General features: G+C 40.2%; 1 protein-coding gene across 2 annotated transcripts in view; it reads right to left on the bottom strand.

The window, feature by feature from the left end:
• Window positions 1-25353, bottom strand: part of RUS6 (root UVB sensitive protein (Protein of unknown function, DUF647)) — a 52348-nt gene that overhangs the window by 3086 nt on the left and 23909 nt on the right. Inside the window, exons 4-13 of one of the 2 annotated variants that reach the window (XM_088945622.1) lie at window positions 22528-22641; window positions 13837-13908; window positions 13629-13739; window positions 13420-13539; window positions 6507-6608; window positions 6305-6377; window positions 6070-6153; window positions 5916-5980; window positions 5697-5798; window positions 5411-5620 (exon numbers count right to left, since the gene is read on the bottom strand). In XM_088945622.1, the coding sequence (XP_088801748.1) occupies window positions 5411-5620; window positions 5697-5798; window positions 5916-5980; window positions 6070-6153; window positions 6305-6377; window positions 6507-6608; window positions 13420-13539; window positions 13629-13739; window positions 13837-13908; window positions 22528-22641 (1053 nt within the window). The remainder of the gene's footprint in view (window positions 1-5410; window positions 5621-5696; window positions 5799-5915; window positions 5981-6069; window positions 6154-6304; window positions 6378-6506; window positions 6609-13419; window positions 13540-13628; window positions 13740-13836; window positions 13909-22527; window positions 22642-25353) is intronic. The other variant, XM_088945623.1, reaches the window with a different exon arrangement.

Below are 25353 nucleotides of genomic sequence, written 5' to 3'. Positions count from 1 at the left end.
ATTGGTTACATGAAAATCCCCTTAAGGCACAAGGTGCTACCTCTCCAAACAGCAAATACATAAACTACAACAGAGATTACATGAATGTTGATGTTAAATAAGAGTTACAGTTGCGCCCAGAACAATGTTTCCCTATTTGTCCTTTAATTTTTCACTTCAAAAGCTTCGTCTTGCCCGTCCCCATCCTCATTCCATGCCTCTCCACCTTTTCCAACAACAGTATCCTTGAGATTCTCCTCTCTCTTGCTTCTTCCAAACGCTTCAAAAGCCCATCTAGCAAACTCCTCACCACCCAAAAACACAGGCCTAAACCCCTTCCAACCCTAACATCCCTGTCTGCCAAACTCTCAATCTTTTCTTCTAATTTTTTGAAGGATAAAAAGAAATATTCATTAAAAAGGAAAAATAATGGCAACATGAAGGTGATAAGATATCACCTAAAAGAGGGACACGACCAATGGACCCAACAAACAGACATCAATACCTCTAACAAAACCGAATAAGCAACCACACCACATACACACCAAAGACTGGACAAACAGACTTGAACAAAAAACAAAAAAGCCTTGAAATGCCTGGTACAGGACTTAGTCTTCCTCCATGAACTCGCCCTCCTAGCCTTAAGAATCCTCGTTCCAAGCCTCGCCTCCTCTCCCCAACGCTTTTTTGTTCAGTTTCTCTTCCTTTTATACTCTCTCAAACTCCTCAAAGGCACTCTTTGTAAATTCCGCACCATCCCAAAAAAACAAACCCAAACTTTTACTAATCATGGCATCCCTATCTACTAATTTCTGAAGAGTCACACATCCCGAGTCATTATCCTTAACCACATTACTTTGCACCTTCAGAATCGTTCCAAAGTCAAGGCCAACACCGCTCTCCTTGTTGTCTTGAATCTCCTTCCCCATGTGGGAATCCGAAGGTTGATCCTTCATTATCACCCCCTATAATCTGCTCTAGGAGTAGAAATGCCTCTCTTGCCTCTTCTCTTGTAGACCCATTTGTAGCTTTTAGTAGGTCCTACCCCCACCAGACTGGGCTTCATCTAATGATTTAAAAGGCAGGCCTTAGATGTGCCTAAGTGCATAGGCGAGGCACATTTTAGGGTAGGCGCCTCGCCCAGGTCCTAGGCACAACACTTTCAAAAGGCACACACCTGATGCGCTTTGCTCCTTAGCTTAAGTGCGCCTTTTGAAAATTTTAGACTTTTTGCTTTTTTTGAACCTAGTGGCTGGGTTCACGAGCAAACCGGAGCTTCGAGAACCCCCTATTTGCTAATGTTGTTCACTTATTCATCTTAATAAAATATCTTCTTAAAAGGCAATTAAAATTATAAAATCATTATTTTTTGTGTGAAAATTAAGAATTTAAGACCCTAACATGGACTTGTTTGGGCTTGCCTCGAGGGGCGTGGCACAAAGGCGGCCCGTAGAATCAGGACTGTAATATGTTTTACATCACATTAGCTACTTGAAGTAATGCAATTGAGGAAAAAAAAAAAGAGATTGTGGGTTTTACATGCTTGAAAATGTTTTATATGTTTGATTTTATTTTTAAATTTTCATTTGAATATGCTTTACATGTTATGTTTATGTATTTTAATTTTAGATAATAGGTTTTTTCAAACATTTATTTTAAAATTTAAGTTTATACTTTTATTAATATTATGTTTAATAATTGTTTTTATTTTTTTTTTGCTTTTTTTTATTTTTTAGTTTTTTTTAATTTTATAACATTTTTTTATTTTTTATTTTTTATAAATTTATTTTTTGCCTCTTCAATCCGGTAAATACCTCTTTTTCTGCTTCTTTGTTTAAACTTAGCTCCTCTCCTATAACTACCCTTAGAAAACTATGCCCAACATCATTTCTACTGCTCCTTAATCTTGGTTTTAGAAAGTGGTCCCCACCCCCAAGGCCGATAGCTTCATTCAAAAGTCATGGGTCAATTAAATATTCCAATTAGAATCATCCTAGTCCGGCTGCCGGTGATCAATCATTACCTCCTTATGGACATCCCGCATATTGTTCCTCAAGGTTCTTGTTTACTTTTAGAATTTCGTTCCCTCTAACTTGAGTATATGATCTTGTTAAAACCACTTTCCTCATTAGATAGACAATGAACACACACGGAGGTCTCCAAAATTTGTTCTTCATCGAAGAGCAGATCAAAGTTGTAAGTTTTTTCTCCCATCTCTACAAAGTCAATATTCTCCAAATTGTCAATCCCCATCTCTAACTCCTAATCGTCTTCCTCTTCCTCCAATAGTTCATAGTCTATCCAATCCCCGCCTTCCATCTCATTCTCCTCCAAATGCGTTCTGAAGTATCTTGGATTTAGACAATACATCATCTTCGGCTCCGCTTCTTTTCCTTTAGAATTTACCTTCGGCACTCACTGAAAATTGTCTATATGAGCTCTTTGAGTTCTCTTTCAAGTACACTTGTTTTGGGGACAATGTTAGACCCAATTTCTTGTCCCCAGCCATCCATATTTGACTCTCCCTCGTGTGACTATTAACAGAGTCACATGGGCTGGCCCATTTTACATTGCCACCTCTCCAGTTCAACCCCCGTCTGCCTTCCATCAGGTTCCCAATCAGTTCAAACCTTGTGGGAACCAATTTAAAAACTTGTGGTCCCCGAGTCAGTTCAGATACCACTCCCCTCTTAACCACCACAGAAAAAGAGGGCCCCACCTCCTTAGTTTTGTCAAGTTCAACTTTATTTAACTCTACTTCTTTTTCTAAATGGTCAAAACACAGATTATTCAACTGTTCGTCTTACCCCTCGGCTATTGTGTCTTTTCCTCTTCTCCCTCAAGCCATTCCTCCTCCACCACATAAGCCCCCAGAATCCAACTCAGCTTTGTCTTCCTCCTTCGAACATCCCTTCCAGAGATCTACTTAAACATCTGTCAACACCTAAACCCTCCTCTACAGGTTCTCAGAGAAGATTGCCAAGGATCGTGGGACTTCCTCTGGTTCAACAACATGGATCCTTGCCCTTACTGCCTGCAGATTGTCGAAGCAGCAGTCTTCCAACCTTCCATCCATCACTCTAGTGATTCTATCCAGTTTTATTTTGAAGCTTCCCACTGCAATGTTCTTCTTCATTGCAAGACATATGCCAATGTCCGATGACGACAAGTCTGTCTTCAGTTTCTATAGTAGAAAACTCCACAGGTTCATCACTGATATCAACTATGGCTCTCAATTTACTGAAAGATACAACCAAAGCTGATGATTTGATCCTAAACTTCTCCATTATCGAATTAACAATTTGTTTCCAGTTTTTGGTTTTCCTTCCCTCTGTCAACACATACCTCTTCCGCCATATCCCTTTTTCTGCTTCCAATTCCATTTTGTGTGAGTTCATTGAACTTGAAATGACCAACTCCGGTTCCTTCTCTGCTTTACCATTTGAAACTGGAAACTCTTCATTCTCACATTGAAGTCATCCCAGACTTGTCTCCTCTTTTCTTCTCTTGTCAGTGAATGCCTTGTTTTCTTATTTTCTTCAAAGTAAATCAAGTAATCTTGTAATAGGTCTACAAATTTCCTCCACCCTTCACTTCCTTTTCCTTCAGAAATGCAGACCACCTGCTTCCTGCCCTCCCAAAAAACCTCTGTAACTGCCACGAACCACCCTTTCCCATTACATTTTGGTTCTGCTGTATAATTCTTCCTTACAACCCCCCCAGCGGTTCCACCAAATCTGCTTCACCGAGTAATTGCTCCATCCATAAATCCTTTCAGCCAAAGTGTTGATTCTCCAAGGAAGATTGTAGCTTTCTTCTCCTCCCCGGTCTTCAGTGATCCCTGTCCATTGCTTTTGCAATCTTCGAACATAAATTTCCTAGCTTCATACTCCATCTCTCTTCTCCACTTCTTGGATGGCAGAAAAGATCGCCTCCTCACCCATCACCCCCTGTTGTGTACCATATTTTTTACCTAGTCCTCTACTTTGTCATTCATTCATCTGTTCTAATCTTTTTCACAGGGTTTTTATTTCAAAACCTTAATGGAATAAGATTTATTTTTATTTATGTTTTATGTAGGTCAAAGAGCCAGTGTATCTGGGTTCATTGAAATGGGCTAAGAATGTGGTAAAATCTGTTTTTCATAATTCTTCTTATAAGGTGTCTTTGGAAGAAACTATTTTCTGTTTGTCTCTTACTTGGATTTTTCACGAGTCTTTTATTGCTGTTATAGAAAGTACACAACCAGGGGCTTCCTGGTCCTTTTGTTTGTATTGTGACGAGACAAAAATAACAGAAAGAGGCTCACACCTCATGCTTTTTCTTTCTCCTTCAAACTATGTGATGACAGAAGGGTATGATACCGGTAGAACTTTGACTAATCAGACCCCCCACCTCCAAAAGTGAATTTTGATGAATAGCAGTTGATTTGTTACCACTTTGATACTGGATTACCAGTTGATTTGATTGGTTATCAGTTTTTCAGGTTTTGTGACCCATACTTCCAAACACTAAATTCACAAGAAAAATAGACGTGTGATACACAGTCAATTTTGATATATAGCACTTGTTTCAATTATTATTAACTGGAAAAGTATAAGGTGTTCTGGGGTAGATGTGAAAGAGAGTTTATTCATTGGCAACAAATATCTTTCCACTGTTGTTTGATCCCCACTTATAAAATTGTGATAATATGATAAACTTTGAAGAAAGAAGAATCAAATCGAATTATAAATCATAAGATCATTTCTGTTTCTAAAAACTTGTTAGAAAATAAAGAAAATATATACTAAAAACTGGAAAGCAAGTCAAGTAAACCAAATTAAGTTATTAAAGTTCTGAAGTTCTTGGTAATTCTCGCAATTTATAATTTCTTTTCCTTTTGTCAATTGGGGATAGAGCACACAAATACAAAGGTTGCACCTATGATGCCCAAATACAGAAATGGACACAGACACGTGTGGGAAATGGAGATACGACTCTCCATTTCTTAAAATCCTGGACACGGATGAGTATGGATATCCCATGTAATAAGCTTATATCTTGCCAAATTTAATTAAATATCTAACATGTGATATCTTTTTATAGTATACTTTGTTAAAACATACCATTTTACATATTTTAAAAGTTTCACGCTATAAAATACATCTAAAAATGTCACACAGTATCCAGTATTGTATCCAACAAGTATAGTATTAGACACTGATACACTGATGTACAGGTATCCTGGTATCATAGGGTTGCACATGCTGTTGCAGAACTGATCTACAGGCTGGCCTTATTCATCAATTCAGTCTGTGCAACTCATTTTTATTCCATATGTTAGTATGTTTCTAGAAATTACAGCACAAAAAACATCCATGACAACATCCGTCAATCAGCTATGTAAATGAACATGTTGATAAACATAATATTAATGTTTTGTATGTACCTGTTCTGCAGCTTTCCTTTTGAAGAGGCCAAATGAAGTAGAGACCATCTTGCAAGACTCAGCAATATAAGCCTCGAGATCAATATTTTTAGGCATGGAATGACAGGTTGATGAGGATAAACTAGAAACCAAACTATCAGATTCACCATGACTCCTCAAAGAAGACCTTCTTTCATTTGATGAACGGATGAAATGCAAAAGCACATGAGCCTGTAAGACCACATATTAGCAACAACAGTCTACAAATGATAAAGGGATTTTCCAATAGAGGTGCCAAAATTCTTACATGGAAAGCAGCTTTTAGAATGTCATCAGATTTTGCTTTGTCCTTGAGCAATGCATATACATTACCCTTTGAAGGATTATATGTGACAATGTATCTCTCCTTCTGTCATAAGAGTAAAAGTAACAAACATATAAAGTATAACTCCAAACAAAGGGGGATCTATGCCACTCACAGATTCCAATTTAAACATTGTGAAAGATGCAGGTTAATAAATTTTACCTCAAAGAGAGGCTCTATGGAAAGAAATGAACCTGGCTCTTGGAATGCATCCTTAAACCTCGAACCTTCCAAAAATTACAGAATTCCAGTTTGATCTTGGGATACAGTTGACACAACTATAAATATCAGAGCTTAATAAAAGCAGTAAATATACCTAGAACTATAGGCTTATCTTTCGACCATGGGAAACTGAAGATATTCTCTGTCATGTTCCCCTGCTGCAATGAAGGCACATGACCTACAATATTGAACATAAATAAAGTCATCAGTCAACAGAAAAATGACTTTGTTCTCCTTCCATATAGGACATTGGCCCAACCTACAGGCATCACAAGAAAACCATAAAATGTGAGAAAACCACATTTTCATCATTAACACTCAAGGCTAACCTGTCTTAAGGAATGACTCCACTGCCACAGAGAATCTTGCACGATTCAAAGTATGTAACACGACAGACTTTACCTGGCCAAAGAACAGGTCTCCAGCAATTAGTGACTCACTAAATATTAAGGAAATGAGGAAACTGAAAATTAAAAAAAAAGAAAAACAGAGAGAAGTGGAACAGAAGACACTAATCACTGAAGAGCAAACCTCTTGATAAGAGCTGAGAACATATCCGCATGAGAGGAGTGCAAAAGTGGTCACCAGAGATGGATTTCTTTTCGAGATCATGATACTTAGTCCAGTTCCCAGCTTCACATGACAGAAATTCAAAACATAGGCACTTCTATTAGCTTTAATGGGGAACCATCTCATATATACTTACAAATGTATGTACATATAATGCTTAAACAAGAGGGAAAGGCCAAAAGATATCAGGGCACATCCTATTTTTGATAAACCAGGCACTTTCTTAGTGAGAACTGAAAAGACAAAGCAAACACTGTTGGTTATAATAGAAATCAAAACAAGGGGGTGTTTCTTTCTTAGAGTGCATGTAGTCCGTGTAATGATTAAGGATGTTCCCCCTTTATCAAAAAATGGGATGTTACCAACTCAGTCCCTCAAACAAGAGGGTGAAATAAATAAATAAATATGCCATTCTATGATCCACAATGAGCATGGTACACCATATAGATTAAAAAATATGACATCATATGTGGTGAATAAATATATGGACAATAAAGAAAAAGAACCATATGCTATATGATCTATCCAATGTACATAAAGACAAAGCACGCATGAGTAAATGCAACTACAAGAATATAGCAAACTGAGGAATAATAGGTTGACGACAGATGCAGAGAATGTTTTTCATTTTTTTTTCACCAAAAACATTTGATAAATTTCAGTTCAAGTAACATTTTCAATTCTACACCTTACACATTGCTAATCCACAAACAAGAAAACTAACAAACCAGAAAAAGTAAAAAAGAGAACAAGTGAAATTAAAAACACCAAGTTCTAACATGGTTCAGCACAATAGTTTAAATCTATGGAAGAGAGCACAATAATTAGATGAAATTTATTTCCTAATTCTAACTGTATCAGATTGAGATATAGAGTAGAGTAGGAAGAAGAAGAAGAAGAAAAGGAGAGAAAAGATGGGTTCTTCTATTAAGGACCATCACAAAACAATATTTTTATTAGGTTAACATATGTAAAGGGGAAAGACATAAATGCCTCTATATAATGCAAATAAATCTCCTAGAAATACACTCATAACACAACACTTCCCTCAAGTTGGTGCAAAGATATAAATCAAACCCAGCTTGCTCAGAATCTCATGCAACCAGACCTTGTGGCCTTGTGGATACCTTTGGTAAGGATACATGCAGGCTTTAGCTAAATAATGATACATAGATAAAAATCTAGCCAGTAAGGAACTTCTTTCAAATAAAGAGAATCAACTTCTAAATATTTAGTGTGATCGTATTGAAATCAATTATGAACAATACTTATAGTTGTCTCTTTGTCATAGCATAAGCTCATAGGCCCAGCTGTAACAAAACCCAGCTTTGTAAGAAATGCCTTGAGAAATAACAATTTACACACTTCATGTTCCATAACTATAAATTCAGCCTCTATGCTAGACTTGGAACCGAAAGCTATTTCTTATTGTGCCAAGTAACCAACAGTATTGATCCTGCAGTCACCATTATTATATGCATCAATACGAAGATGCCCACGATTATTAAATAAAATTCCCTCCCCAAGTGACTAGGTACCAAACAATCCTTTACAGTACCTCCAAGTGAGTCATCCTACACAAATGCATAAATTGACTACCTATACATAGCATAAGAAATTTCAGGCCATGATACAAGTCATCATACATGACTTATCCCAACTATATGGGGTCATCAGCTACATAAATCCTGGTTTACCATTCTGCTCTGTTTATTGCCATATCCATTGTTAATTTTTTTATCAATATCCATTGTTAAATTATTGATGCTTAATTTCACTAGTGTGAGATTGTCTTACACCACCAATCCCAAGCTGGGATAAAGGAGAATTGCATTAAGTTTTAGCCAGAATTAAAATCTTTGCCAAACTCTTATGGCCATGCATCCAGAATTGTCTTTTTGTGCTCATTCTTGGGCATTCCCTAGAAGCAACAAGCTACACCTTAACCCAAGTGTGGTGTCAAATGGGCAAGGGTATTTAACCTTTTAACAAAATTTCAGTTACTCATCAAAAAAATGAGCAAGGGTTAGAACATTCCTCAGAAGTGACACATCATAGTTACACCAGGTTGTGGTGAAAAAAGCACAAGGGTTCCTACATCCTTTTGGGCAAGGGCAGGTAAAGAGGTTAAGTCCAATAAACATGAATTGGATTAATAAACACTTCAAATGTGGAAGCATTAGCAAGAAAGACTATAGAAGTAGTAAACACAATGAAGAGAAGGATTAATATTGCATGTTTACAAAAAACTAAGCATGTGTTTGATTCCATGGGTGTTTACAATAAACATTAATTTTATTGCTTTTGTTGTTTGGTTGGGCGTTTCAAGTAACACCCCATAAAGCTATCTTCCACCTCAGCTTAACATTTATTGCTTTTGTTGTTTGGTTTGGTGTTCCATGGGTGTTTCAAGTAACACCCCCATAAAGCTATCTTCCACCTCAGCTTACTCCAGGTAAGCATTTCATTTCAATAAATGTTGGGGCATTGAGAGAAACCAGAATTTGAAGTTTCCCCCAATGACTCAAGCACATAAATCCAAGTGTTTCTGATTTTTAATGTTTATTTGATAAATGCTGAAACCAAACAGTGGTTTCATGCACAACAAACGCCAATACCTAAGTGGCACTGATGTGGTGGTGTTTTTCCAATAAATGCCCACGGAACCAAACAAAGCATAAATGAAAGAGGAAAAAGCTAAAGACGTTGATGGCTACAAATTATAGTCCATAGAAGAAATAATAATAGAAATGGAGCAGTGATAATAGTAGATAAAGATCATTGTTAATGTTAAGAAAAATGGTGATAGAATAATTTTAATTAGACTTGTTTTAGGTGAAGAAATCATTCAAATAATTAGCACTTACGCACCACAAGAGGGTTTAGAAGAAAACATTAAAAGACGATTTTAAGAAAACTAAGAAGGATTAATCCAAGTAATTCCAAATGATGATAAAATTTTTGTAGAAGAGGACCTAAAGGGCATGTGAGGAAAAGAAGTGCAGGATATGATATGGTATATGGATGATTTGGGTTTGAGGAGAGGAATGAAATAAGAGATACAATTTTAGAATTTGCAACAATAAGGTAATAATAAACACATGTTTCAAAAAGAGGGATTAACACTTAATAGCATTTAAAAGTAGATTGAACATAAATCAAATAGAACAAATGATGTGTAAGGACTGCAAAGTTATTCCATGGGAAAACTTAACCACACATTTCTTTATGGAACGGCCTTCCCATCCACAATAAGTGCACTTCCAAGGACCACCATGTCCTCTCCTCAACTCTTGATCTCCAACATCACCTCCAAGCCAAAAGGTGTACCTAATACACTTCTTTCACCTACTCTAGACACATAACCAGAAGATCTGTCGAAATTAGTAATTGTACCTATAGATCCTACAGTAACCCTGAAAAGTCGAGCAAACACCTCTTCAAGAGAAGGGAGGTCTAAGTTGTACATGAACAGGTTCATATCCTAACTAAGAGAAATCAAGTCCCATCAAGACATTCCCTCTATTGTTTCTGAATTTTAATGTCAGGGTCTCATACTGACATAATACTCTTCAATTGTCTTGTTATATGGTGAAGTACTCTTAGAAGAGCTAGACACCCTTGTAATATTGTCCTAACCTAAATACAGCCTCTGAACATGCTTCCATACCTCTTTTGCAGTGTATAACATAAGATTGACACTTATCTTAGGTTCCATACTGATGAGGGCGGATTTGGCCCTCTAGTGAAATTGTGACACCTGGCACCTCATGCAAGCTAAGTGCAACCTCTTGACAATTGGGCAACTCGGGCAGCTTGGCATAGCTCGCCACAGGCAGTTCGGCACAGCCTGCCATAGCTCGCCACAGGAAGCTCGGCAGAGCTTGCCACAAACAGCTCGGCATAGCTCAAGGAGCTCGGCATAGCTCCCCCCCAAGTTAGCTCGCCACTTGCAAGGTAGCTCGGTACAAAAGAGCAGTTCAGCATATCGTAGGAAGATCTCCTGCCTGACAACCGTACCTGAGAGATCCGGAGACCTACGCCCACGTCTCTCGCCAGGCGGCACCATGCCTGCCAGCCCTGAGAGTTGTCCCTTGCCTGGCAGAGCCGTACTCTGCAACAGTTGCCTGCACCCGCCACCTCAGCCCTGGCAATAACGACTGCGGCAGAGAGACAGAGGAGATTATGCCTAACTTGACAGAGGCTGTTACGCCTGATTTGACAGGACACCACTATATAAGGACTCCGACCCCCAAAAACAAAGGGGGGTGGAATGGAGAATGGAGAATGGAGGTAATCCCTTCTCTCTAGCTCTCTCATTTCTCTCCAAGCTCCCTACAATCAGAATGCTAACTTAGGCATCGGAGAGTCCCCGCCGGGTAAATACCCCCGGGTCCTCTGATTCAGTTCTCGCAGGTTCCTCAACTCCTGCCGCCTACAAAGGGGAGGAAAAGATGGAGTTCTCGCAGGTTCCTCAGCTCCCGCCGCCTACAAAGAGAAGGAAAAAATGGACTTCTCGCAGGTCCCTCAACTCCCGCCGCCTACAAAGGAGAGGAGATCACCTCATGCAAAGGGCAGTCGGGTTGCGCTACACCAGGGAGCTCCACCACCCTCTGAGTTACAGGCCTCCTAGGAGCAGGTCAAATGACGAGTCCACCAAGGTAGCCCACCACCAGGGAGCTCGGCATAGCTCTCCCCCAGGCAGTTCGCCATCAGGGAGCTCGGCATAGCTCTCCCCAGCTCGGCATAGCTCTCCCCCCAGGCAGTTCACCACCAGGGAGCTCCACCATCCTCTCCTGGGAGCAGGTCAAATGACGAGGTATTTAGCCAAAAAAATTGATACATCACAAAAAATTGGTATGTGACCAGAAACGGTTACATCAATACGTGACCAGAAACGGTTACATCACATACTATTCCATAGCCAATTTATTTTGAGCATTCTCTTGCTCCCATCCACTATACCTGCCCAAACTAGCCGAAGGTCTATCACCCTTCAAATACTCAAGTTTACCTTTTGACTTTCAAAAATACCTCAACTGACTTTACCCAAGGCATAAAATTTTCCTTATTGAACTTAATATATGTCATCTGTACCATAATTTTTTTTGAAGATAAATAAAAAGAAAATTTATTAAGAAAAGAACAAGATTACAAAAGACAGTGATGAAGCATCACCCAATAAACAACTCTCAAACCAACAAGAAGCTGAACTCCATGAAACCCAACAACCAAACAGAAAGCAAACCCCAAAGCTGCACCCAACCAACACAAATAATTACAAGAAAACACCACAACTACTCCAACCAAAGCAGCCCAACCAAACAAAAGGCTCCCAAAAAAAAAGAACAAAAGCTCCACATCCCCTCCCAAAATTAGGAATGGCAACAAGGTGTAGGGCCAGGTTTTGCATGCCCCATCCCTGACCCTGAACTCAAATGCCCCACCCCAAACCCCACCAGGGCTAGAAATCCCAACCCCATTCCCATCCCTGCAGGGAATGGGGATCCCCGAATTTTCCCTGCCCCGCCCCAGTTATTCCTAGTTGCATACTTGCAATTTTTTTATACTTTTTTGAAAGCTACCTAGAAGTATATTATAATATACAATATAATATAATAAATTAATATATATATATATATATATATATTCTGTAACATAATATAGTCGGGACGGGTTCAGGGCTGGGAAGACAAATACCATCCACACCCCGTCCCCGGTCCCCAGAGTTTTGGGTTTCCTCAAACCCTGATCAATTGTCAAAAAACCCACTCCAACCGAGGTGGGGCTAGGTGGAGCCCCACGGGAATGGGGCAAATTGCCATCTCTACCCAAAACCCCAATCACAAGCAAACCCAGAAACCACAACTCAACCCCCATGGAGGACCCATGTACTCAATTCCTAAAAAATGAAACTTCACTTTCTGTTTTTCAGTTTTCTTTATCTTCTTAGTAGCGCCAGCCCAAGCAAACCCAGCTTCAATCTGCTTAACACTCACAGTGCTGGCTTTTGATCACCACTACCAGTTCTGGAGGGGATGCCACAGTGTCCTACTTCTACAGGCTACACACTACACAACTAGTGGCCTTGAATCAAGAAAGAACATAAGAGAAAGCACCAAAACTCCTCTTAAACTGAAAACAGCATTGCAAATGCATTCTAAACACATCAACTGCGTTGCAATTCATTTACTCTCTTCTCCATCAATAAACGAGGGCTGTTCAACTAGCACCACGTGAAACACATGCAGGTAAAACAGAAATTAACCTACTGCAGAATTCCAAGTTCATCACAGCACCATCATCCCTTTTAGTAACTATCACCCACAGTGACAACTATCAAATCAGAAAAGAAAAAAAAAAAGTGAGAATGCAACCCCCTTCTGGCTAGTTTTCTCAAACAAAACAAAAAACAGAAAATAAAAGGAGAGAGGGAACAATAAGAGAGATTGCAGCCTTGTTTAGTTATTGCAGCCTTTTAGTTGTTCTGATACCACTGTATCGTGCACAAAAAATAAAGGAAACAGCAAAAGAAATAAGAGAAAGAAGAAGCAGAGAAGGAGAAAGAAAAAGAGACCAATTGGGATCAATTAATCTCTCTTGTCCCACTTGGCTGATATTTCTAGATTGCCAATAAAATACAAAGACAAATTGTGCCTCTGATAAACTATGAAACACCCAACTAAAGATAGGACAGAGTAGACAAATAACATAAAGTAAAAACATAATGTAATGTCCTAAACACCCCCGTTTAGTCAACCGTTAACAGTTATCAACATGAACATCCAAAGGGAAAGGATTGAACTAGATTTTTGCAAAATTGCTTACAGAAAACAAGACTTGGAAAGGAAGAAGAATAGTTGAGAAACCATACCAGATCTGCAATATTGCCTACACATTCTCCTTTAGCAGTAACATCCCCAATGTTTTCTCCTCTAGCAAAGGCTTTATAAATTGGAGTACGAGTTGATGTTGATGTTACAGCAGCAACATTCTGCAATTAAAAAAGAGAAATAAATAAGGCTGCAAGGATGCATAGTTTCTTAAATGAACATATATGAATGGTACAATGAAGCGTGTAACCTTGGCCACATTGGCAGCACAAGCCAATGGTAGGAAGAGGTGTGGGACAGCAGCAGTTGCCAACTCTACTCCAGCACCTATCTCCATTAAAAGATCACCAGCAAATCGAAGCTGAAACGCTTTCAACTTGTCAGCAACTCAAGCATATCAAGGTGGAAAAACAAAGTTGAATGAAAAATGATCTTGAAAATGTTTTTTTCAATTTTACCTGTTTCAGATCATAGTCAAATTTCTTTCCTTGCCGTGCAAAAATCATTTTTCCAACTCGACCTGCTCCATCCTGCACAGGAAACACAACTTTACCTTACATGGACTATATGCAAATTATTATACAAGGAAAAAATGGAAAAGAAAATAGTAGCAAAAGACAATAAAAAACAGTAAGAAAAAGACAAGTGTTGTTAGTGTGAAGCAATTACTTTGGCAAAGGAATTTACAAAAGATGCCACTGGTATGCTGTTTTGAAAAAGGGGGGATTACACAAAAAAACAGTAGGAAACATGTTTATTTGTCTAGGTACAAAAGGGTTAGATATTTTCATGGACAGTAACCACAGGATATGATTTCAAGGAGAAATTAGCGAAATAAGAAATACATTTAATGTTTGTTTTATTTTCCAATAATGGAAAACCTCATGTCCTAAACACCATCTTATCTAATATTTATTTGCATTTAATGGGACTTTTTTTTATCAGCAAGAAAATTGGATTGAATTAAAATGATAATCTTGATATTACAAGGACAAGGTGTATTCACCCATAAAGATTCATTCCAATCCTAGCATAGATACAAGATTTACAATGGTGCCCAAAACAGCTGCTGCCTATATACCCCTTGCTTTGCAAGAGTGTCGGCCATTCCATTTGCTGTCCTATTAATCCACTTGAAAGTTATGTTCAGCTCCTGTGTGATGATCTCTATTTCCCTACATTCATGCCTATAAATCCATGGCACAAGCTGCTTGCTTCTGAACCAAGAAATTATCAGCTTTGAATCCCCCTCTACTTGCAAATGCTGAAATCTGTCAAGACTGTTGGAACAGACCAACAGAAGGCAGTTAGTCAGTTTTACAAGAGGAGGCCACATCAGCTCAACTAACCAGCCACTTGTAATAACTGCCATCCACTTGCAACAACTGCCATCCAATTGGATTGTCAAGACTGTTGGAACAGACCAACAGAAGGCAGTTAGTCAGTTTTACAAGAGGTGACCACATCAGCTCAACTAACCAGCCACTTGTAACAACTGCCATCCACTTGTAACAGCTGTAACAGTCAAGATTGTAACACTATAAATAGTAGAGCAGAAAAGGAATAGGGGAGGACTCTTTCAGCATTAAACTCTCTCTCTCTCTCTCTCTCTCTCTCTCCTTCCCAAGAATTCAGGAGGTTGGCCCCTCGAAGAGCCCTGAGTTAGGCAGGTTCCTAACAATTTGGTATCAGAGCCAGCATGACCAACACAAGAAACACATCAGTAGACACCCCAGTGGATTAGATGGAAGTCAAGATCCATCGAATGTCTTCAGATCTCAAAGAAATGAAGGAAAACTTCAATGCTCTCCTCCATCGACTGGAGCAGGGGGCAACAAACATTGACAGAGGAAGCCCCGAAGAGCACAGCAATGAAAACAGTCGCAGAACAGGGGCGACAACACGAATAGCCAAAATCGACTTCCCCATATTCTCAAGCGGCAACCCAACCCCCTAGGTTCTCAGAGCAAAAAGGTATTTCAATTACCATGAAACACCGGGACAGGATAGGGTAGCTCTGGCTTCTGCGCATCTTGAAGGGGAAGCTATCCTCTGGTTTCAATGGTACCGAAGGGGGCACCCCCGTCAAACCTGGGCAGACTTCACAACGCCATGACTGTCCGTTTTGGATCATCTGGGTTCAAAGATCTTGATGAAAACTTGGCAAAACTGTGGCAGGTGGGATAAGTAAAAGAATACCAGATGGAGTTCGAAAGGTTGGCCGTGAGAGTCCAAGGATGGACTGAGAAGGCGCTGGTGGGAAGCTTCGTCGGCGGCCTAAAGGAAGAATTGCGACTGGAAGTGAAGGCGATGCAGCCCACTTCCGTCATCAATGCGGTAGCTCTAGCAAGATTGTATGAGGACAAGTTCAGTCAAGCAAGAAAGGTTCAGCGACCATGGGGTCCAGAAGCAAGAAGGGAGTAAGAAAAGACAACAGCACCAGACAAGGAGGAAGGAGTACTGGGCCTAGGCCCACTGGTTCCTTTCAAACGGCTGACCTGGGCAGAGATGCAAGCCCGCAGAGACAAAGGTCTCTGTTACAACTGCGAAGAGAAATTTGGGTCGGGCCATCGCTGCAAGTCCTCCAAACAGATGCCGAAGAGGAAGACGACATCCCCGGATGCGAAGAATCTAACCCAGGATGGGAAATACAGTCCAATGGCATGCCTGAAATATCCTTACAAGCCCTTACGGGACTTGCATCCCCTCAAACAATGAGAGTTGCAGGGCTGATTCTAGGACGCCAAGTGTCAATCCTCATAGACAGTGGCAACTCCCTTAACTTCATAACTCAAGTCTTGGTGGATAAAATGGGACTTCCAGTGCAACCAACAATGACCTTTACGGCTCATGTGGCCAACGGTAACAGCCTATCTTGCAATAGCATTTGCATGGGCCTAGCACTAAAGATTCAAGGTCATCAGTTTGCAGTGGACCTATATCCTCTCCATCTTAGTGGAGCAGACGTGGTGCTAGGCATTCAATGGTTAAGGCAGCTAGGACCCGTGGTCTGTGACTGGGCCCGTCTCACCATGGACTTCACATCAGGAAACTCTACAGTCCATCTACAAGGGCAGACATGCAAGGGCCCAAGGCCCATCAGTCTTGCAACACTGACAAAGCAAAGAGGAGACCCAGATCAGCCCATATTCATGCACATGGACTCAAATTTTCCTACTTAGATCTGCAATCAAATTTCCTACATTAGACCTTGAGGGCAAGGTCGCTGTAAAGGAAGGGGGGATTGTCAAGACTGTTGGAACAGACCAACGGAAGGCAGTTAGCCAGTTTTACAAGAGGAGGCCACATCAGCTCAACTAACCAGCCACTTGTAATAACTGCCATCCACTTGTAACAACTGCCATCCAATTGGATTGTCAAGACTGTTGGAACAGACCAACAGAAGGCAGTTAGTCAGTTTTACAAGAGGAGGTCACATCAGCTCAACTAACCAGCCACTTGTAACAACTGCCATCCACTTGTAACAGCTGTAACAGTCAAGATTGTGACACTATAAATAGTAGAGCAGAAAAGGAATAGGGGAGGACTCTTTCAGCATTAAACTCTCTCTCTCTCTCCTTCCCAAGAATTCAGGAGGTTGGCCCCTCGAAGAGCCCTGAGTTAGGCAGGTTCCTAACAAAATCCTGATTGTTTAGCAATTCTTAACCCTAGTAGTAGTGTCATTAGTTCAGCCTTTAGTGAATCTCCCGACCCCCAGAGGTCCTAAGAAAATAACCAACACTTTTCCTATCCAATCTCTAAATACTCTCCTCCAATACCATATGCATTTAATGAGATTGACACCACTGGTTCAGCAATGTTTTAAAAGATGAATGATGCTTTTGCTTTGACACTCACCTTGAGGCAATGTTTAATGAATACACCTTGAGGCTTATGCCTAAAAGCTTAAGGAATCCCCCCCCCCTTTTTTTTGAAGATAAGTAAAGAAGAAAATTTTATTGCTTAATTCTAGTCTACTTCAGGGACTGAAATTCACTAAGCAGTTTGGGTTTCATAACCAGGAGGTGGAAGGAGATTTACAAGGTACACCAATGAGTAATGGATTCACCTGAGATTTGGGATGGGAGGTTATAAAAGACTCTGAACTCCACAATGTACTCACCTTACTACAAAAGTTGGAAGATGTGTTTGTTGATCCCTCTAAGCCAGATAACCGAATTTGGACATGTACCCCTTCAGGCTCCTTCTCTTGTTATTCCTCCTTCAAAGCCTTGCCCCAACCCCCACCCCCACCCCCTAGCTCTTTGCAAAGGAGGTTTGGTGTAAGCCTGTTCCTCCTAGAATTGGTGCTTTCTATTGGGAAGTTGTTCATGAAAAGATTCGTACTTTGTGATTTACTCCAAAGAAAACAACCAAATTGGTGCTTATCCTCTCATGGGTGTACTTGTGCAAGGCCAATGGTGAGAGCTGTTATCACTTATCTCTTGTTCATTTACTTCTTTTATTTGGGAATGATTTCTCGCCTTGTTTGGATGCAGGTGGCTCCCTCCAGCAAATGTTCAAAGCTTACTGGCTCCTTCTTTCTTCAATTGACCAAAGAAAAGGGGAAGAATCATGTGGAAATGCTTAAGAGCGGCAATTTTATGGACAATTTGGGAAGAAAGGAATTCTAGAATTTTTCTAGAGGAGAGAAGTAAGGAAGAATTAATGGAGTTAATCCTTTTCAAAGCGGTACATTGGCTGAAATCCCTGGATACCTTTTCCAATGTGTCAATGGATGCATTCTTTAGGAAGTGGAAGGAAGTAGATGAATCATGCTCAACAAAGAACTTCACCAATTTTTTTATGGTCTCCTCTAGACAAAGCCCATCCTTTATCTCCTCTGTTTCTTATTTGTATTTCTGGAATCCTCTCTCTCTTCAGTCTGAAGGAAGCTGAATCTGGTTTGTGGGAAGGGTTTGCAATTTCCCTAGGGGAGCAAAAAGTCAACATCCTCCAATTTGCTGATGACACCTTATGCTTCATAGATGCATCCTAGGAGCAGTTGGAAAACTTACTGGGGATCCTCAGCTGGTTTGAAGTAATGACAGGTCTGAAGGTCAACCTCAATAAGAGCCAATTATCCCAATGGGTCAAGTTCCAAATTTGGGGGATTGTGACAAAGTGACGGCTTGTCAGATGGAGCATCTACCTGTGAAATACTTGGGGTTGCCTTAGGAGCAAAATGTTCTTCAGCTATCTGGGAACCGGTAATTGAAAGATTGGAGAAAAAGCTTTCCTCTTGGAAGGCAGAATATGTCTTTTGGAGGAAGAGTAACCCTTTTAAAAAGTACCCTTTCAAATCTTCCTACTTATTTCCTTTCACTTTTCCCTGTCCCAGAAAAAGTGGCAAAGAGATTGGAGACTTTCCAAAGGAACTTTTTGTGGAGGGGTTAGGAGGAAGAAAAGAAGAGTCATCTTGTCAACTGGGAGCAAATCTGTCTTCCTGTGGAAGAAGGGGGACTGGGTTTAAGGAAAATTAAGGTGACTAATTTGGCTCTTCTTAGTAAATGTATCTGGAGATTTGCCACAGAAAGGGGAGCTTGGTGGAGAAACCCAATAGCCACCAAGTTTGTTGGTAGAGTGGGGAAACTGAAGATCAAGAGATCCACTTCCTAATTGCGGTTATTCTTTATGGAAAGGCATAATGAGATGTTTTCCCATATTTAGAGAGGGTTTAAGTTTCAAAGTAGGCAAAGGGGACAATCAGATTCTGGAAGGATCCTTGATGCTTGGATTACCCGTTGGCTGAAGGTTTTCCTCTTCTTTATCAGTGTGCCACCAATCAGGATGCTTCGATTGCCGACTCTTGCACCATCTCAGGTAATGAGGTGGCCTGGGCTCTACAGTTCAGAAGAAGTCCTTTTGATTGGGAATTGGAGGAAGTTATGAGATTGCTGGAAACTTTACAAGCTCAGAAAATTGACTGCAATCAGGATGATCAGTGGACATGGAATTGGTCTAAAGAGGGCAACTGCTCACTTGAAAAGATTAAACCAGAAAATAGATGTTTTTCTGATTTAATTCAGTAGAAAAAGAAGAGAGAAAAGGTCACAAATAGAAGAAGAAAGAGAAAAGAAGAAAAGAGAAGAAAGGGTTCGGCAGAATAATTCTCTAGCCGCCCACTAAATCTTATTTATACTGTGATCTATTACAATGACTATAGTTACCTTAATACCCTTAAAAATAAAAGAAAACAAACAAGGCCCGACCTGCCAACTACTCTAACTGAAAATAAATAGATAAACAGTAAATATGAAGTGTGGGGCTGGAACCCCGCACACACTAATAGTCTATCAGCTATCTCTACACTCCCCCTCAAGTTGGGAGTAGATATTTGTCATACCCAACTTGCGTAAATCTGTCAACAACCTGATTTTTGTGACTGCTTTAGTAAAGAGATCAGTTAGCTGCATGTCAGAGGTAACATAGGGAAGATACACTTCTTGAGATGCAACTTGCTCTCGGATAAAATGTTTGTCCACCTCGATATGTTTAGTCCTGTCATTTTGTATTGGGTTATGGGTAATGTTGATTGCTGCTTGATTATCACAATACAGCATCAGAAGTTTCTCATAGTCAATTCCAAGTTCATCCAGCAAAGATTTCAGCCATAACACTTCTGCAACACCATTGTCCATGGACCTGTATTCAGCTTCAGCACTGGAGCGAGCAACAACATTCTATTTCTTGCTTCTCCAAGAAACAAGGTTTCCCCCTACAAATGTACAATACCCAAAGGTAGATCTTCTGTCATCAATGGGTCCAGCCCAATCAGCATCTGTATACACCTCTATCTTCATGTGACCACTATTCTTGAAAAGTATGCCTCTCCCCGGGCATCTCTTCAAGTAAGCAAGTATCCTTTCTACCGTAAGAAGGTGAGTGGTCCTAGGAGAATGCATGTACTGACTGACAACACTAACAGCATATGAAGTGTTTGATCGTGTTAGGCAGAGATAAAGAAGCTTCCCAACCAACCTTTGATACATAGCTCTGTCCTCAAGAGGTTCTCCACCTTCTACACTTATTTTATGGTTCAACTCAATGGGTGTGTCAGCAGGCTTTACTCCTAACTTTCTAGTTTCTTCCAATAAGTCAAGGATATACTTTCTTTGACAAATAAAAATTCCATGCTTAGATCGAGCTACCTCAATTCCTAGGAAATAGTGTAGTTCTCCCAAGTCCTTTACCTCAAGTTCTTTGTGAAGATTATGCTTAAGAGCGTCTATCTCACTAATATCACTTCCCATCACCACAATGTCATCCACATAGACAACAAGTAAGGTCAAGGAGGAGTCTATCTTCTTAAAGAAGAGAGTGTGATCTGATTGAGCTTGCATGTAACCGAACTTTTCCAAGGCCAGTCTAAACCTATCAAACCAAGCTCTTGGAGATTGTTTCAGCCCATATAAAGCCTTCTTTAGTCAACAAACTTGCTTTCCTGCTTTTGTACTGTAAAATCCGAGGGGTAACTCCATGTACACCTCTTCCTGCAAATCTCCATTTAGAAAAGCATTCTTGACGTCCATCTGAAATAGTGGCCAAGAGAAGTTTGCAGCCATAGATAGTAGGAGTCTAATAGTGTTCATCTTAGCAACTGGTGCAAAGGTTTCCATATAGTCTATGCCATAAGTTTGTGTGAAGCCCTTTGCAACCAATCTGGCCTTATATCTCTCTACAGAACCATCAGCATTAAATTTCACTGTAAACACCCATCTGCATCCAACAGGTTTCTTCCTCCCAGACTGGTCAACTAGTTCCCATGTATTGTTTTTAACAAGTGCATCCATCTCTACTTTCATCGCTTCCTTCCATTCAGGTATCAGAAGAGCTTCTTGCACTGTTCTGGGTATAGGAATGGTAGCAATAGATGCCAGGAATGATCTATTGGATTCTGAGAGACAATCATAAGAGAGAAACTGGGAGATAAAATGAGCAGTAGATGAAGTACAACGACACTTCCCTTCGCGAATTGCAATTGGAAGATCAAGGTCATCTGAAGGAGGCGGCTAAGGCTCAATAGTGTTAGGCAAAGTATCTGCAACAATGGGTGTAGTGCCTAGATCTAAAGCTGTAGAAGGTGTTGGGATCAGCCTGGACTGCTGAGAACGAGAATCAACCTACCTCTACCACTGTTTGTGATACACTCTCAACTCTCTGAACTTCTGACAACCCTCTTCACGGCACTCCCCCTCAATAATTGGAATAGGTAATGGAACTTCTGAGGCTGAAATCCTTTCCTCATGACTCTCCCCCTGAGGAGAAGCCCTATGATAGTAGGGCATATCCTCAAAAAAGGTGACATCCATGGACACAAAACGCCTTTCCGAAACAAGCTCATAACAGCAACACCAGTTTTGATTTTCTGCATACCCAAGGAAAATACATTTAGCAGCTTTGGGATCAAATTTGGGGTGATGAGATCCAAGGATTTGAACAAAACAAGTACACCCAAAGGTTTTAAGGGGAATAGTAAACAAGTCCTTGTTTGGATACAGAAGGTTGAATGGTGTTTCCATGTCTAGAACCTGACGGAATTCGATTAATAAGGTAAATAGCAGTACGAATTGCATCCCCCCAAAAGCGTATGGGAATATTAAAGTTGAGCATAATGCTTCTGGTTACTTCCAAAATATGTCTGTTTTTTTCTCTCAGCAACCCTATTCTGTTGAGGTGTACGGGGACAAGTGCTCTAATGAATAACTCCATGATCTAGGAGATATGATGCCAAGGGTTTTGCAAAGTACTCCTTGGCATTATTAGATCTGAGAGTTTTGATCTTGATTTCAAATTGGGTCAGTACCATCTGATGCAAAGCTTGGGTCAGAGAAGGAACCTCATCTCGAGAGTGCATAAGGTAAACCTATGAGAAACGAGTATAATCATCAACAAATAACAAGAAGTATCTGTACCCCCCCCCATAGCAAGAATATGATATAGTCCCCAAACATTTGTATGCACAATTTCAAAAGGAAGATTGCTTCTTTTATTGCTCAAGGAATAAGTCAATCTACAATGTTTTGCAAGTTCACAGCTTTCACACCTCAAACTAGACACTTGGACTGACTCAAACAAACTTGGAAACAGACTCTTCAAAGACCCAAAGGACAAATGACCTAATCTGTTATGCCAAAGCATAATCTGACCCAAAGACTGAGAAACAATCTCCCAACTTCACTCTCCTTCCCCTGTGGATGCTCAGGCAGGTAGACTCCATTCGTCTCACAACCAATCCCAATCACCTCCCTCGTTCCCAGATCCTGAAAAACACAACGATCAGGAAAAAAGGTCACTGAACAGTTTTGATTCATAATAATACTACTAATTGAAAGCAAGTTAGCACTAAGATTAGTGGCATGCAAAACTAAGGACAAGGAGATGGCATCAAACAATCTGATGTCTCCCTTGCCAGAAATAGGTACAAGAGAGCCATCAGCAATAGATACTTTGTCTCTGCCAGATGATAAACAATAGGTGGATAAACTAGTCATATGGTCAGAAGCACCTAAATCTATTACTCAGAAGGGTCTAGTGTTACCTGGGGCTGAAGTATGATATGTTGTAGCTCTTGTACTTGAGGAAGCAAAGGCTGAAGTAGGATTGGTAGGAGTAGCGACTGAAGACTGAGATGATGACCCAGAAATACCAACTTCAATCTCTAATTGTGTCAAGGCGGCCCAGACAGTAGCTAAGGCATCTAGAGATGTGGTTCTTGTATTGGAAGATGGTGCATTGTCAGTGGTGACTGCCACATTAGCATTTTCCATCTTATTTCTGAGTCTAGCTGGAACAAGATGAGGGTGCAACTTCCAACAAGTGTCCCTAGTATTTTTCGGCCTTTTACATTGATCACAAAACATCTCCTTTTTATCTTCCTTCTTTATTTCCTTTTCCTGATCTCTCCCAAATTTCTGTTTTGTTGCTGCTAGGGCTGATTCTATAGGCTGGAACTGTAACATCACATTTCTCCTACTCTCTTCATTGTGCAGTAGTGAATAGGCCTGAGACAATGTCACACTCTCCCTAGTAAGTAGCTGCTGTCTTACTATGTCAAATTCTGAATACAGACCTGCTAGGAACTCAAAAACTTTGTTTGTTTCAATCAGCTTGCTATAAGTAGTTGAACCTCTTTGACTCTCCCATTCAATGGTTTGCAAATGGTCAATTTCATGCCACTGAGATTTCAATGTGGCAAAGTAAACAGAGATAGACTTCTCCCCCTGCTTGAGATTATTCACTTCACACTTCAGTTCATAAGCCCTAGCAACATTAAGGGGTTGGGAGTAGGTCTCTTTCATATTATCCTAGATTTCCTTAGCTGTTTTTGCCCATAAATAATTTCAGCTAATGTAGGGCTGCATTGAATTGCACAGCCATGTCATCACCAAATAGTTCTCTTGAACCCATTCGGCATGTGATGTGTCTTCTTTGGCTGGTTTCTTTATATCCCCAGTCACATAGCCTAATTTACCTCTACCTCCAATGGCCATCATCGCACTCCAAGTAATTTATTCCATCGAACCTTACAGTTGTAATCTGAAAAGAACTTTCAGTCATGCTTCCAGCCCACAAAAAGCTTTCCCCTTGAGTCTTTAATTCACATCCAACCTTCTCCATTTTAAAGAAGATGTTAACAGTCACTACTTTGATCAAAAACAAAGCTTGAACTCCTTTTATACAAAAGAAACCTCCTTTTATGCAAAAAAGAACCCTGCTGAATCAGAAAACACTCGCAGCCGAGAATCACTACCAAGAAACACTCCTCAGCCAAGAATATTGCCCAGAAAACAATTTCAGATTACTAATAACTTCCAAGAAACACTCTTCGGTCAACAAGAATCACCCACGAACCAAAATCAGATTTCTGTAGTTGCCCAAGAACCAACCACAGTCACAGAATAATTCTGGGAGCAAGAACAGACCGTGGGGTTTCAAAAAACTCAGAGAAAGTAACAGAAATACCAGAAATCTGTCAAAAGCCCTAAAGAAATAAGCAATGGAGACAGAATTCTATTAACCGCTGCTTCCAGAAAGGTTCAAACTGCTCCTTTTAAAGGTCGATATAAAGAAGTGTTCTTTTTCAGAAAAAGTTTGATCGCCACCTTCAATCTTCAGTTTAAACCCTAATCTTTGACTTACTGAACTTCTCTGATTCTTCCTGGTCACCGGGCACTCTCCAAAGGCCATGTAATCCCTTGGGCACAATTCAAGACTCCAGTGGTCCTCCAAGAATCAGGCGATGATGCAAAGCTTCAGACTCAGTAGGTTCTCATGCTGCCGACTGGATTAGGCTCACGTGAGAACCCTAAACTGTCCTAGTTTTGGCTCTGATACCAACTTGAAAAGATTAAACAAGAAAATAGATGTTTTTTGTGATTTAATTCAGTAGAAAAAGAAGAGAGAAAAGGTCACGAATAGAAGAAGAAAGGGAAGAGAAGAAGAAAAGAGAAGTGTTCGACAGAATAATTCTCTAGCCGCCCATTGCTCTTCATAAGCTTACCCGTTCTTGTACTACTCGACACCCCACTGTTGAATACGTTTCTTATTCATGTTTATCTCCTCGTTATTATTCCTTTGTGTCTGTTCATTCTTCTGTTCATGTCCCTGCTAGGTACTCAGAGGCAGCGTCTGACCCAAGATGGAGAGAGGCTATGAATGACGAAATGAAAGCCTTAATGAAGGCCAGGACTTGGGAATTAGTGGATCTACTAGAAGGGAAAAGCACTGTGGGATGTAAGTGGGTGTTCATTGTAAAGTACAGGGAGGATGGTTCCATTGAAAGATATAAGGCAAGGCTTGTGGCAAAAGAGTTTACTCAAAAGGAAGAAATTGACTACAAGGAGACTTTTGCTCCAGTTGCAAAGCACAATCCAATTCGGGTTCTATTGTCATTAGCTGCAAATTTTTCATGGGAGCTACATCATTTGGATGTGAAGAATGCTTTCCTGAATGATGATCTACATGAAGAGGTA

Source organism: Nelumbo lutea, chromosome 5, assembly GCF_056320005.1.
Source record: "Nelumbo lutea isolate HS-2025 chromosome 5, American lotus-T2T, whole genome shotgun sequence".
Taxonomy (NCBI): domain Eukaryota; kingdom Viridiplantae; phylum Streptophyta; class Magnoliopsida; order Proteales; family Nelumbonaceae; genus Nelumbo; species Nelumbo lutea.
The sequence above is the reverse complement of the archived record's forward strand: the minus strand, read 5'-3'. Positions and strand labels throughout refer to the sequence as shown.